This window comes from Schistocerca piceifrons, chromosome 2, assembly GCF_021461385.2.
Source record: "Schistocerca piceifrons isolate TAMUIC-IGC-003096 chromosome 2, iqSchPice1.1, whole genome shotgun sequence".
Lineage (NCBI taxonomy): Eukaryota > Metazoa > Arthropoda > Insecta > Orthoptera > Acrididae > Schistocerca > Schistocerca piceifrons.
In genome coordinates this window covers 780,429,564-780,445,457 of record NC_060139.1, presented here as the reverse complement: position 1 = coordinate 780,445,457, position 15,894 = coordinate 780,429,564, and the positions used below count along the sequence as shown (strand labels likewise).

The window sequence follows — 15,894 nt, the reverse complement described above, 5'->3', positions numbered from 1 at the left end:
GCTGTAGGTAGTTCATCACCTAAGCTCACAGTATTCCTATTCGGAGAAACAGAATCTATTCTGGATGTTTTGCAGGTTTTTTTTCTTTTATTTTCTTTCCTTTCTGGTGTTTTTCTTTTTCAATAGTATGTGTCACAATATCCCCCCCCCCCCCAAAATATATTTCTGCTTGTTGGAAGAATTTGTTGTGGGAGATCATGGAATATTCCCCGTTTCAGCCCCTATAGTCTCATGAAGTTCCGACAGGTGGTGGCGCTATGTGTAGGTACAAAATGGCATCTGTAACAGAGATGCATTCCAAACACTGAGCTGTCTCAGAGTTTCCTTTAACGGGAAACCATAGCATCAATGACATTCATAGACACTTGCAGAATGTCTATGGAGACCTGGCAGTGAACAAAAGCACTTTGAGTCACTGGGCGAGGTATCATCATTGCTACGCAATGCAAACTGTCCAGTTGCTTGCAAACCAGCCAACTGCTCACAGCTGTGACCCCTACAATGTTGGAACATGCAGAAAATCTCATTCGAGATGATTGATGGTCCACAAGCAAACACCTCACTGCCCAACTGGATGTCTCTGTCGGTAGTGCCGACACACTCGTCCACCAATTTGGGTACTCAAACATGTGTGTTCATTGGGTTTCTCGCCACCTCACAGAAGACCTAAGGACCATTTGTGTGGAATTGCTTGCACTTTATGACAATTTTTTGTGAAAGATTGTATAGGTGATGAAACTGGGGTTCATCACTTGGAACCAGAAACAAAATGGCAATCCATGGAGTAGCACCATGCCACCTTACCTATGAAGAAAAAGTTCAAAGCTGCACCCTAACCTGGTAGTCATAGTGACGGTCTTCTGGGACTCTGAATGGGTTCTTCTGTTTGATGTCCTCTCTCAAGGTGTGACAGTCAACTCTGAAGTGTATTTTGTTACCTTCAGGAAATTGACGCAATGGCTCAAGTGTGTGTCACCACAAAAATTATAACGAACTTCTCCTTTGCCATGACAACCCAAGGCCTCACCCAACTCTGCGCACTCAAGGGGAGCTAACGATATTTCATTGGTCTGTTCTTCCTCATCCACTCTACAACCCAGTTCTCACACCTTCCGACTTCAATCTGTTCGACCCAGTGAAGGATGCACTCTGCGGGAAGTATGCACTCTGCAGGAAGTAGTATGTGGATGATGGGGAGGTTATTGATGCAGCGCTAGTGTTGACAACAATCGACTGAAAACAACTGATTCAGTCAGTTGTCGAGAAACAATAGACTCATTCCGTTGTAGCTTTACATATCGGTTGAATTATTCATTCGTTCTATAGATTCAAACCAGTCTATGGGAGCAACTGAATGGAAAGAAGCAAATCGTCGCTTTACTTATTGGTTGGATTATTACACATTCATTTCTTTTGAGTGAATCCAGTCAACAGAAACCTTTAGTGTTCTGCATACTGGCCGAGTTATTCATTCATTCTTCTTCCTTTTTTTTAAGTGAAACCAACCAGTCTTTTTAGTTAGTTGTATCTGAGCATCCCGCATGCTCCATGTCAGTGTAATTTTGCTGCCAGCGCCAGGGTAGCAGTCGGCTTGAGGAGATCGCCTGTTCTTGTTAGTGCAGATCCTGGTAGTGCTATGCTCATGCTGGCCACACTACCTTCTCGCACCGGCTGGACCCCTGGCCCTGGCAGCAGCAAGAGGAGGCCATGGTGGTGGCACTGGGCGCCCACCCCCGACGAGCATTGCACCCACAGAAAATGGCACCCCCGACGAGCATTGCACCCACAGAAAATGGCAAAGTAGTATGGGAATGAAATCTCTCAAACCCAGAGACTGAGTGAAAACTTTCATATAAATGATGTAACCGACAGATGCGTGTCTCAGTTGGCTGTCTTGTACGTAATGAAACCAATCAAACGAGGTATGCGAGTTAAAACATTCGTATAACAGCTGCAATCGACAGAGACTTGTGTCAGTCGGTTGTCTTGAATTGAATGAAATCACACAAACCTAGTGAGTGAAAGGATTCATATAACAGCCACAGCCGATGGGGACTTGCTTTAATCGGCTGTCTCAAATTGAGTGGAACCACTTAAACCCAGTGAGTGAGGGAAAAAATTTGACTAGTTTCATTCGACTGAAGAAAATGATGGAAGGAAAACAACCAGTTGGTTGTTGAAAGTCTGTTACCCCATTACTATGCAGCACAACATTGGCTCTGATGTTGATCAGAGGAGTGGAACCTGAAAAATAGTTTTGTGGCAAAGAAGTGGTGAAATATTCGGACACTGGAATTGTGACTAAAACCAACCTGCTTTCAGAAAAAAACTGTTGTATTACATATTGAACACCCCTCATATTACCCAAAATGCCCGAAGGTTAATAAATTCAATCAGAAGCACTTTACTTATGTCATAAAGATAATGATCCCAATCTGTATCTGAATGGTAGTTTTTATGCTTCTCATGTGGTGGATTCGGGTTTGATTACTGGTGACAACACCAATTTAAACTAACTGATCCGCCACTGAAATGGCGTCAAATGAAAATATTCGCATCACTCTATGGAACACACAAGATTTATTATTTATTTATTTATCTATAAACAACAGAATGAGTGTATTATCCTACGTACAGGGTGAATCACAATTATTAGCAAATTCTGACACTTGTGAAAGTACACAATAACAGAAGCAAAAAAAAGTTCCAGTAAACATGGGTTCACAAAGGAGCTGTTTGCAAGATCAATGTGAATCTGTGGTTACGAGCTACCACTGATCCCAGAACAAAATATTAGACTAGTTGATACAAAAGTATTCAAAATGTTAAATTTCTATTAAACCCTCATCTAAAGGGGAAAGATTTTCACCCAAGGATTATCTATCCTCGTGCAACAACGGGAAAATGGAACATGCATGATGGTGCACGCACATTCTGCTGTTTATGGAAGACGATATCTAATGTGACAATATGGTCCAAGATGGATAGATCAAGCACAGATTTTATACTGGCCTCCAAGGCCATCCAACCTCAGTCCTCTGGATTTTTCTATCAGTGATTGTCCTAAAAGTAGACTGTACAACTTGTCAAGATGTACAAGATAATCTGAAGATATCTGAAAGAATATGCAACTCAATGCAATAATGAACACAATATTGCCGCTCCCCCCCCCCATGTGTGAGGCTTGACATGGGGAACACCTTTAACAGATAAAACAGCAGATAGTAAATTGTAGTATGCAACATGCAAATGTAGTATTTCTTGTTAATACAAGTCTTTGGTATGATTTGAGCCCAATGAAATGGGGGCTTCACCTGAAAGTTTACATTTCAAATACTTTTACACTAACTAGAATAATGTTTGATACTGAAGTCAGTGGCAGGTCTTAAACATAATTTCACAATTATCTCATGAATGGTTCACTTGCAGATAAATGTTTACTGGATTGTTTTGCTTCTATTAGTGTACCTTTACACCTGTTTCAATTTTTGCTGCTAATTATGATACCCCAAAACACAAATTTTGTCTCAGCTTGGCATCCCAAGCAGCCAATTCTGTCATTACACAGACCCTGTGTCTGCCTGTAAACTTATCTAACAAATTCATCAATAGTTACTGGGACAGTTTAGCAGATCCATTACCTATCCCCTTTAAGGGGAACAGGAAGTGAAAATCACCAAAATGATGAATTCTTTTTTATTGTGTGTGACACGCCAGTCCTTCCAAAACAGAATACGTTTGGTTTTTGTATGTATGGTGCATATGAATAGGAAAGAAAGATCATTTTCTAAACAATACAACCCCTTCTGCTTCTGTTAATAGAGCTGTGCTTATCAGGGCTGCAGCTGACTTTGTCTTTTCTTTCTTATTCATTCTTTGATCACTGCTTTGCAAGTTGGTCAACTTGGTGCTAAGTGAGTGTAGGTAACAGCTAAACACCAGTTCAGCACTCAGTTTTAGTTTCACTTAAAAATTAATCTCCCTGTGTTCATAGTTACATTTCATCAGTGCAGATCAAAAATACTTGCATAATAAGGAAGTTTAACAATAGAAATAAGATTAAAGATAGCAGAGAACTCCCATCATTCTCTCTGTTCAAAGCACCCTACATCATGATGTAAGAATCAGAGCACTAGTGTAACTGCTGATGTATATAAAAATAACCATTCCCTACTAATGTCACTAGCAGATGCTGTAAAACCTATCTATAGAGTGTTAGCCAACAAAAACTTACTTGCTAAATGCATCCATGGGAGAACTGGTGGCATGGATGCAGTGTTGTATTTCAATGATGGGTAAGCCAGCAGGCTGGAAGTTTTCAATGGTGTGGACATAGAACATGGACTGGACATGAAGAACGCACTTTTATCAATTGACCAGCTGAGGGTGCAGGAGGCTGAGGAAAGTGCCCTATATATGACAAAAGAGGCCACAATTCAAACGAGGGCCTCAAAGGTAAGCCAGGGTACAGAAACCCATAATGATGACAGCTACAGACCTTGTTAACTTTGATTGTAGGTTGAAAAGATGATCAAAAACTTTAAATGCATTTTCCTGGAGTTACAAAGTTTTTAGCTTTAGGTGCAATTTTCTCTGAAACCAAAACATCTACATCACTTAAACATGGTACATGTCTTTAACTAAAATGTACTCGAATTATGACAATCAAATAAAAGATTTGATAAATAATTTAATATTTTAAATGCCAGTTATTTAGATCATATACCTTTTTTCAAATATATACTATGATAAAAATGCGACATGACAACTTGTGCATGTTTCAAATTTAGTTTGATTTGAACAAATAGTTTTAGAGAAAAGCATACCAACACTAGTGTGGTCAACCATAGGAAATTTGTTCACAAATGGGACCCCTTGCGGCAGGCCAAAAGTAAGCAATTTTACAATATTCTCTTCAACACAACTTTAAGGCGAAATGCTTTATTTAATTAGCTGCAAAATTATCCACAAAACTGAAATACCGCACCACAAGATGTCAACTGCCAGAGGAGCGAGGGGCACAGGAGAGGATCATGCTCTGTTATCATGCACAACAAGAAGAACAGTCCAAGTGGCAAACCTCTTCCATCTCACTGCTATGAGTCTTAAGTGGCCAATGTTAGTAGTTCAGGCTACAGCATCAGCACCAGCTGACATGCATGTAAGTTGCAGCAATTTCTCTCGATGCATATATAGTACACAAACAAATAACCATTAGTTTCATTGATCATTCCATTACATGTGTCACAGAACTATACATTCACCACCAGGATGATTTCTTTAAATTAACAAAACAGATGATTTGTACAAACACACTCCCACACATTGTGGGATACCTTGCAGCAACAGAAAACTAAACACAGGTCATCAATAAAAATGATTGGTTACAATTATCTGTGTATTTCAATCAATATTTGTTAATTAATTGTTAGCCCTAAAACACCATATTCACATTTAAAGATTATCCACAAATTTGTGTTAAGAAATACAATGCACAGTAGCGAGTATTACAAACCCTTTATACTAGCATAAAAAGTCCAGATAAAAAAGAATGTGCTGAATGAAGGAAAACTGTTCACATACATTAAATAAAGCATCACAAGAACAAAACTCTTATCATGTTTATGTTGTTGTTGTTTTGATTTTCCATCTTCAGTCAAAAGATTGGTTTGACTCAACTCTCCATGCTAGGCTATCCTTTGCAAGGCTCTTAATCTCTGTGTAATAACTGCAACGTACATCCATTTGAACCAGATTATTGTATTTTGTCCCGAGCTACCTTTATGATTTTTATCCCCACACTTCCATTACTAAGCTGATCATACCTTGATGTCTCACGATGTGTCCTATAAGTCTTTTAGTTACACTGTCCCTAAACTCCTTTCTCCCCCAGTTTGATTAAGGACCTCCTCACTGGCTACTCGATCTACCTGTCTAAATGTCAGCATCCTTCAGCAGCGCCGCATTTCAAAAGCTTCCATTCTTTTAACTTCCTGAAAAACATGTTTAAAAAAAAAAAAAGACATCCCAAAATTTAAATTTATATTCAATGTTAAAAAATACCTCTTTTCAAAACTGCTTTTCTTGCTATTGTCTCTCTGTATTTTATATCCTATCTACTTTAGCCATCATCAATTATTTTTATGGCAAACAGAAAAATTCATTGATGACTTTCAGTGTCTCATTTTTTAAATGAATTCCCTCAGTATTCCCTGAGTTAATTCAATTATATCCTATTATCCCTGTTGACATTCATCTTATATTCTCTTTTAAAGACAATATCCAGACCATTCAACTGCTCTTCCGAGTCCCTTGCTGTCACTGATAGAATTACAATTTACAGCCATTTGTATCTCCTTTCCCTGAACTTTCAATCCTTTTCCAAATTTCTCCTTGGTTTCCTTCATAGTCTTACTCAATATACAGATTCAAGAACGTAAGGCATAGGTTACAACTTTATCTCAACCACTGCTTCCTTTTCGTGCCTGGCAAATTTATGAATGTATTCCAGTCAACATTTTCAAAAGCTTTCTCTAAATCTACAAATGCTATAACCCTAGATTTCCCTTTCTTATCTTCTAAGATGTGTCAAAGGGTCATTAATGCCTCTCTTGTTCCTAAATTCCACTGGAACTCAAACTAATCTTGCCTGAGGTTGGCTTCTACCAGCTTTTCCATTCTTTGTAAATAATGTGTGACAGTATTTTGCAACCATCAATTATTAAACTCATTGTTTTGTATTATTCACATCTGTCAGCACCTACCGTCTTTGGCACTAAAGTATTACATTCTTCCCGAAGTCTAAATGTATTTTGTCTGCCTTGCATATCTTAGCCATCAGATGTAATATTATATTATGGTAATACTTCTCATAGTTGGAAGTCTTCGTCTCTAGATACCTTGTTTTGACTTAGACCTACCAGTGTACCATCAAATTCTTTACTAAGTATCATCTCCCACCCCAATTTTCATTTACTTCTTTCCTTCCTATAATACTGCCTTCAAGTTCATTTCCCTTGTATAGTCCCGGCACACAACAAGAAATATGGATGGCGAGTGAAAGGCAGTGATGAAGGCTTTGACATCTCATGGCAGCTAGCCGACCGGGCAAGTAATGCAGATAGGCTGAGAGTGGGATTCTTCCTGAGACTCGAGCATGTGCACTTGCTTGATGGGCAGAGATGACTCAGTGGTGGCTAAGATGCATGAAATGAAGATGCATTTGTCACAAACCTACATTACAGAACCTAAAACCACTAAGTGGCTAACCCAAGTACACAGAAAAAAAAATCCCTGTAATGGGACAAGCTCATTCCAACTTCGAGCATGATTCCATGATAAATGTTAAGAAATTACATTTGCTTTAATTACAACAGATTACATTATAATAACTGAATCACTGGAGTGATCTGATCATGCAAAGTGCAAAATGAAAGCTGACAGCATCAGTAAACACGACAAGCTGCGTTTCAAATCATGCATGTACAAAAATAATTACAGAAAAGTTTTAAAAAAGTTTTTACATAAACATACAAAGACTTTAACCCTCCACAGTTAATTACTTAAGTACCTACTGTGGATTCAGTAGCATGTGACAGCACAGGCAAGATCTTTCTGCTGATCGGTGATCATTTTGCATTGGTTGGTCGTTGCTAGTGAGTCATTCTAGAGGACTGTGTAGACGAGCAGCAGCCTGAGTTACATACTTTAACTTTTCGTTTGGCTTGGCTTATTTGACTGTATTATCTATGATTCACAACTTTACACATTTCAACTGTTTTCGGTACATGAAGCAGCTGTGAACTGTAGTTATATGCAGCTAAAGGTATTTATGTTTGTGTGCGATGGACTTGTTACATATTTTCAGAGCGGTTGGTCAGGATAACAAACTTTTACATTATGAGGGACAGTGGGAAACTGTACTTTCAGAGTCAGTGTTTGCTGTTGGTTTTCATGAATTAAAGTGCAGTTAAATGAAGTTTGCTCCCACTTTTTACTGACTCAATGCCCTGCTCACACTACATACATTAATTATTGTTTAATTGTGTTTCTCATTTGAATCAAAAATTTATGTGAGGCCACCATTCACACATGAAATATTATTCAATTAACTTTTATCTGGTTTAATCTATAATCCTCAGGTCTCACTGATGTCATTAATTCTATAGAATTTATCCAGTCATTTCACTTATTCGTGGATTATTCACCAACTTGCCTACTTCCTTAAAAGGACTTCCATTTTAAATGTATGGTCTTTAAAGTGGTGGTGAATGATTGAACCCTCTGGAATCACAAGAAGTCAAGCAAACAAATTAGGTCAAGCATTGACAATATCAACAGTGGCCAATAATATCGCCAGCACACACAGGGTCCCTCCATATATTCCTCTCAGTTTTCTTTTGTTTGCTTAGTACTAGCTTGCCATCTGAGCTCTCGATATTAATGCACAAGCTTTCTTTTATCCAAAGGTTTCTCTAATTTTACTCTAAGTGGCACCTCTTTCCCTTAGTTATGCATGCATCTAAGGCCTTGCATTTGTCTTCTAGCCATTCCTGCTTAGCCATTTAGTAGTTTATCAATCTTTTTTAATACTTCTCAATTCCCTTTCATTTGCTTCATTTGCAGCATTCTAATACTTCCTCACTAATTAAATTCATTATCTGCTGTATTATCCAAGGATTTCTACAAGACTGAAATCTTTTTACCTGTTTGACCTAAATTGACCTGACCTAACCTAACCTTACAGTCGCCACACAATTTGTGACCACTTTTCATAGTGAACCTGAAAGCTCTGACTCTCACTACAACATGGAAGACATAATCAGCAATGAAATATTTAGAGAATAAAGCCTCTAAAAGTTTTCTGAAGCAAAAACTTTCATTTCACAAGGACTCACCTAACATAGCTGTCACATTTTCTCCTAGGATCTGTTTTGCCTGTTCAGATTGCAAAGCAGTTTCTAACCGTTGGAGCTGCTCAGGATCCATTTCCAAGAATGGATCCAATGGTGTTTCACCAGCTGCTGCCAATGGTGCTGTAAGGCAAAAGATTAGAATTATAGGAAAAATATTGAGTAAGAAGTAGCTATTAAGTAACATTTTCTACGACAGAAACTGGTTACTTCTTTCGTTTCAATTTTTACACAGGAAAAGAGAGCATTTTTAGGGCAGTGATTCAACATATGAGATGATGTATTGCATTTATTTCAAGATAAGGCACGTGAATGCTAGAAATCAGGAAACAGTTCAAACTGAGGGAAGGAATTAAAACAACTTTAAACACAAATTGTAAAGATTAAAATGTTGTACAAGTACATGAGATGCATCTTACACAGATAGGAAGAAAAATTTCTTGCTCCATAGAATAAAAAACCTATAATACCTCAAATCAAACTAACAACCCTTGTAGTTGGAAGTTGTTCCAGATATAGCTTTCTGAGGTATTTATGTGAAAGTAATATCTTGGTAGCAGTAACAAATAAAGTCGATATCTGCAAATTCTTGGCAGAGGACTAAAGCAGTAATTTTTACCTGAACATGGGAGGTAAAATAAAATAAAATAAAACTCTCATAAAATTGGTACACGATTCACACAAACAAATACAACTATAATTTTTTTAATTCTGACAACAATACGCAACTTTTACATTAGTGAAAAAAGTTAGATAAAGGTTAACAATGATAGTAGATTCTCATCCGAGACTGACAATGCATTCTCCCGTAGACTAATTTTGTTCTCAGGCTAGTAAGACATCTACACGAAAACGGAACATCAAGCGATTTGTGAGCACTGGAAGCTGCAAACTGATATTTAAACATATTCAATTCCAAATATGTTAGACTAACGCTAAAAGTTAACTCCCAAAAACATGCAAATAAATCATAAGACCTATTTATGGATAGCAAAATGTACATGATGCTCCATGTGTTCCCCTTATACGGTAATGTATCAAAACATCTGTGGAGAGTGTAAGCTGATCTGTTCATGCCAATCTCAACCTCTCCATTTCTAAGTGGGCATCTTCCGTAAATTTGAATACATCATCACAGCAGCATTTCTGCAAAAAGATGTTAAAGTGCAACCTTACAAAATCCAATTGGTGCAAGAATTAAAGCCTCATGATGCCGGACATAGGCTGCAGTTTGCTAATGATGTGACTGATTGCCCTTCATTTAACATCATGTCTTTGGGACAAGGCTCACTTTCACCCGAACGGTCATGTCAGTAAGCAAAATTGCCACTACTGGAGTGAAACGAATCCTAAACAGATGAATGAGAAACCTCTTCATTCGCCAAAAGTTTTTGTATAGGCTGCGATGTAGGCTCGAGGAATAATTGGTCTGTACTTTTTTGACGACGAGAACAGTCATGCAGTTACAGTTAAATCGGAGCATTATATGATGATGTTAAATGACTTTCTGGTGCTTGAACTGCAAAACTTTCCTTGCTATAACCAAAGAACATACGTTTCAGCACACATCCAAGTCATCTATAGTGAGACTTCATGAAATTTTCCTTGGCAATTATATCTCCAGGAGGGTGGCATAAATTGGCCAACAAGCAGTCCGGATTTGAGCCCCATGGATTTTCTTTTTATGGAGAGATATCAAATCCAAATTGTATGTCAATAATCCGACTTCTCTAGAGCAACTGAAAGAAAATATCCATAGTGAACTGGAAGCCATTCCAGTGTCTAAATGTCGAGCTGTCATACAAAATTTTGTTCATTGTTTAAATATGTGCCGCATGCACGCTGGATTGTATTTAAATGACATTATTTTTAAAGAGTAAATTCCTAAACTGTACATTTCAATGATGAATAAAGACACTGTTAACAGACTTCAACCTCTATTTTACTCTGACACACAAAATATAAACTTTCCTTGAGACACTCAGTGAAATAAAAACACTGCATGGTTACTTCTTAACTTTCAAAGAAATGTGACCCCTAAGCTAATGCAGCCTCTAACCTCAAATTTGTGGCAATAAAATAAGTCACAGAGTAATTAATGAAATTCTACGATCAGCACACTAACTACCAATTCCAACAGGCACCAAAAGTTTGAAGGTTTACAAAAGAGATTTCTACCATATAGAAAAACAATAAAAAAAACAATGAGGGAGAAATGTGTGTAATCAAAAAATGTCCAGAAACACATCAAAAAAGTTTTGCATTACCTCGGTCCCGAGAGTTCGGGAACGTGTACAGAAAATTGGAATGAGATCAACATAAACATCATTTCCGCCCTTTTTATTGCTCACAAAAACCACACATTGCATGTTGTACCACCATAAAGTGAAACCTTCAGTGGTGGTGGTCCAGATTGCTGTGCATACCCGCCGTACCTCTAATACCCAGTAGCACATCCTTCTTGCATCGGCGCATGCCTGTATTTGTTGTGGCCAACTATGCACAAGTTCATCAAGGCACTGTTGGTCCAGATTGTTGCACTCCTCAAAGGCGATTCGGCGTAGATCCCTCAGAGTGGTTAGTGGGTCACGTTGTCCATAAACAGCCCTTATCAATCCATCCCAGGCATATTCAATAGGGTTCATGTCTGGAGAACATGCTGACCACTCTAGTCGAACAATTTTGTTATCCTGAAGGAAATCATTCAAAAGATGTGCATGATGGTGGCGCAAATTGTTCGTCCATGAAGACGAATGCCTCACCAATATGGTTGCAATATCGGCCGGAGGATGGCATTCACGTATCGTACAGCTGTTACGGCGCCCTCCATGACCACCAGCGGCTCCACATAATGCCACCCCAAAACAGCAGGGTACCTCCACCTTACTGCACTTGCTGGACAGTGTGTCTTAAGGCGTTCAGCCTGACCAGGTTGCCTCCAAACACGTCTCCGATGATTGTCTGGTTGAAGGCATAAGTGACACTCATCAGTGAAGAGAATGTGATGTCAATCCTGAGCAGTCCATTTGGCATGTTGTTGGGCCCATCTGTAACGCGCTGCATGGTGTCATGGTTGCAAAGATGGACCTCACCATGGACGTCGGGAGTAAAGTTGTGCACCATGCAGCCTATTGCGCACAGTTTGAGTCTAAACACAACGTATTGTGGCTGCACGAAAAACATTATTCAACAAGGTGGCATTGGTGTCAGGGTTCCTCCAAGGCATAATCTGTAGGTAGCAGTCATCCACTGCATTAGTAGCCCTTGGGTGGCCTGAGCGAGGCATGTCATCGACAGTTCCTGTCTCTCTGTATCTCCTCCATGTCCGAACAACATCGCTTTGGTTCACTCCGAGATGCCTGGACACTTCCCTCGGTGAGAGCCCTTCCTGGCACAAAGTAATAATGCGGTTGCGATCGAACCACGGTCTTGACTGTCTAGGCATGGTTGAACTACAGATAACACGAGCCGTGTCCCTCCTTCCTGGTGGAATGACTGGAACTTATCAGCTGTCGGACGCCCTCCATCTAATAGGTGCTGCTCATGCATGGTTGTTTACATCTTTGGGCAGGTTTAGTGACATCTCTGAACAGTCAAAGGGGACTGTGTCTGTGATACAATATCCACAGTCAACATCTATCTTCAGGAGTTCTGGAAACCAGGGTGATGCAAAACTTTTTCTGATGTGTGTATTATGCCTAGGAAGTTAAGACATTATACAAGTGACAAGTGATGGTGGAAAACGAAATGGAGACACATAAAGCAATTAGAAGGACTAATGCAAAATCAGTGCTCTCGCAAACGAAGAATATGTAAAACAAAAAGTAAGCACAAGCTCAGAATTTCAGATTGTGAGAGCTTGTGGGTGACAAACACAATTACAGAAGACAGTATTTTCTGGTCAACGCCATACACCTTTATAAAATTTATACATTCATAACATTAAATAAATACAAATACATTATGATAAAACTTCAGACAAAAGAATTTGCTGTGCACTAGTAAGTACAAGTTCCATAAAGAAAAAACCCAGAAATCAGATGGCCACAAAAGATTCCTCCACCAATGGGATGGCATTCATTGCAGGCAAGCATATAACAGACTGAAGAATGCTTTGAAAGTTTACAGAAAGAATGTCACTTTTTTGGGATGTCTGACTATGACTTACACACTTCTCAGTGCCCACATCCTAATGAATATGGCAAAGCCAAAAACAAAAAATATCAAGAATGCAAGAGATGACAGCATATTGGAAAAACCCTAGAAATGAGAAATTTGTAGGTCATCTAATCTGTAACACTTGTGAGGACATTTGGGTGGTGGTATGCCACTGCCTTCCTGTAACCCATGGACCAACTGATGACCTAACTCATGCTGTTCGCACATTACCTCATCAAGCACGAGCATTTGTGGCACCCCTTGGTTCGCTCATCGGCAGGTAGCCTACACTAGTTGCCCCTGCCAGGCAGCCCAATTTAACATGTTCTGTATAGGTGCCAGCCTCTTGGTCACCCCCTGTGCATTATATTCAGCCTATGCAGCGCAGTCATGTAGGCTGCAGCCCAGCTGTCTGTCTGCTCACCTGTCAGCTGTTTGCCCATGCCTACCCACTTGTGCCAGTGGGCACCCTGCTGCTGGCTGGTGGGTCCACTGAGCTGAAAAGCCTGACCTAACTGATACCTGCATGATGAACTATTCAATAAAATTTGTGAATGATGTTGCTGGCAGGCCTAGGATCCCTGTACAGGGAAGATGGGGACTAGACAGAACTTTGGGTATTACATCCCCCCCCCCAACCAAAAAGTTCAAACTGATGTCTTCCACTACAACTGGAACTTAATCAGTGACAAGAGACATAGCACCAGTCAAGAGGCCATCTGACTCATATGTCAAAGGAAGGTAAATGCATATGAGATGAGTTGGTTCTATCAGTGCCAGCAGTTAGAACACAGGGCAAATAACAGTACCTCTTAGGAAAATGGTAGCAAGGGGTGGAAAGTATCACCTTGTGCACTCTGAGTGTATTCCAGCATGCTCGAAGTTCCAACAGGCAGGCACACTTGAGAGGGCCAGCTTTGCTCATTGAAGTTTAATGAAGCTCCCAATCTGCAGTATTTTCCACAGAACTGACCTTGACCTCCTGGTTCTGTATCAGGCGAAAAGCTCAAACCAAAAGCTTTAAAGGCTCTGTGATAAGTTAGGGTGCAATTTCCCACACTTGCACCAAAGGTAAGAAACTGTAGTGTCCACCTAAATTGGTCAGGAGTGTACTACACAACAGATGCAGCTACCCGGGTAGTTGACTGATGTGTAAGGTGCACACAACTGATATGTGATTGGGCAATTGTCCATCCAGATCAAATAATAATAGCTGTAGCAGAACCGAATGTATTAGAGTAAAATCCAATGTCATCCGCAGACTGGATTACTAAAATTCCAACAATCAACTGCTGAAGCACTGACATCAAAGTGGCAGTTTGGATCCTTCCTAAAAAGCTGTAGAGACAATAATATACTAAATACAGAAAGTTAGTCGAAATTAAAAATTGGAAGAAGTGAGATTTTTGGTGGAAATATGAAGTGTTTATTGAAAGAATAGGCAAACAGGGATTGGTGATGGTTTGTCCCAGTAGACAAGATAGAAATTGTAGCTGCAGGCGATATTGTTTAAGACTCTTATGATGCATGGTATGAACTTATGACCATCAGACTCACCCCAAACTTCAGAGGAAATCTCAGCGAGTTAGCATGCGTTACAATTTTGTAAGTAGTGGGCATGAATCATCCTTTTGAAAACAATACTAAATGTGTCCTATGAAATCTACCTACACAGTTTGTTTGGAAGTCCACTCATGATGAAAATATATTGGATCTAATGGAAACAAATAACCGTGATTTCCTTGCAAAGGTCCACATTGAAGCTGGTATCACTGACCATACAGTAGGGTGTAGCATACAGATTACGTAAGTACAAAGGGCAACTAAAACAAGTAGAATGATTTACATGTTCAGCAAAATCTATACATGGAAAACTCCAGGTAGTAATATTAGGAAAAGGATTGAGTGCCACTCACCGTAAAGATGACTATTGGGTTGCAGGCAGGTACAACAAAAAGACTGTTACATGTTAGAGAATTATTCTTCTCAGTGTCCATTCTCTCTCTCCCTTCCTGCACTTTTTCATCGCCCTCCAAATGGTACTTGCTCTACTGTGCACAATATTTTTGTTGTGTCTGTCTGTAACTCAATGGGTCATCTTTATGGTGAATAGCAAACTATTCCTTTCCTAATATTGTTATTTGTTCAGCAAACTAGATGAAGAGGCAGTGGTGCCACATTCCAATGAAGAAGGCTGAACACTTAGTTCTGGGCAGTAGTATGTGGTGGACTGTGGCTGAAGTTTATCACAATAGCTGACCTAACAATGCAGTAGAATAGTATATGATGGCAGGTATCCTCCCCGTGATATACAGAATCTGAAAAGAAACTTCTAAAGAAACAGTAACTGCTGCATAATAGGTGTAAAACAAAGCATAAGGCTACAGCTAGAGAAATACTAAATGAAACAGGTCTGGCTGTAGAAAACACAATGTATGAAGCTTTAAATGACTACCTTACTGGAACAACCTTCCATAAATACTATAAAAAAAAATTCTGGTCATATTTAACAGCTGCCATTGGCAAAAATTAAGTGTCAATCATGGATGACAAAGGAACTGAAACTGATGGTAGCAAAGCAAAAATGGCTGAACTCTTTGTTTTCAAATGTTCATTTGCACAGGCAGTGCCAGAAATCCTGCCATTGTTTTATTCTTGCAGCACTGCAAAGACAGCCAATACAGATATTAACCCTCAACAGCATTGGGGCAGGGGGGTACTTCATCCACTTTTGGAAATATTGTCATCTAGTCATTGTAATGGTACTTGAATTACATAACCATTACGGCACCTCACCTCAACCTTTCGATACCAGCAATATTCT

The 15,894-nt window shown here is 39.4% G+C and overlaps 1 protein-coding gene across 1 annotated transcript in view; it reads right to left on the bottom strand.

The window, feature by feature from the left end:
- LOC124777919 overlaps nt 1-15,894 on the bottom strand; it is a 242,139-nt gene that overhangs the window by 152,417 nt on the left and 73,828 nt on the right. The window contains exon 4 of the mRNA XM_047253471.1: nt 8,898-9,035. Coding sequence (XP_047109427.1) covers nt 8,898-9,035 — 138 coding nt within the window. The remainder of the gene's footprint in view (nt 1-8,897; nt 9,036-15,894) is intronic.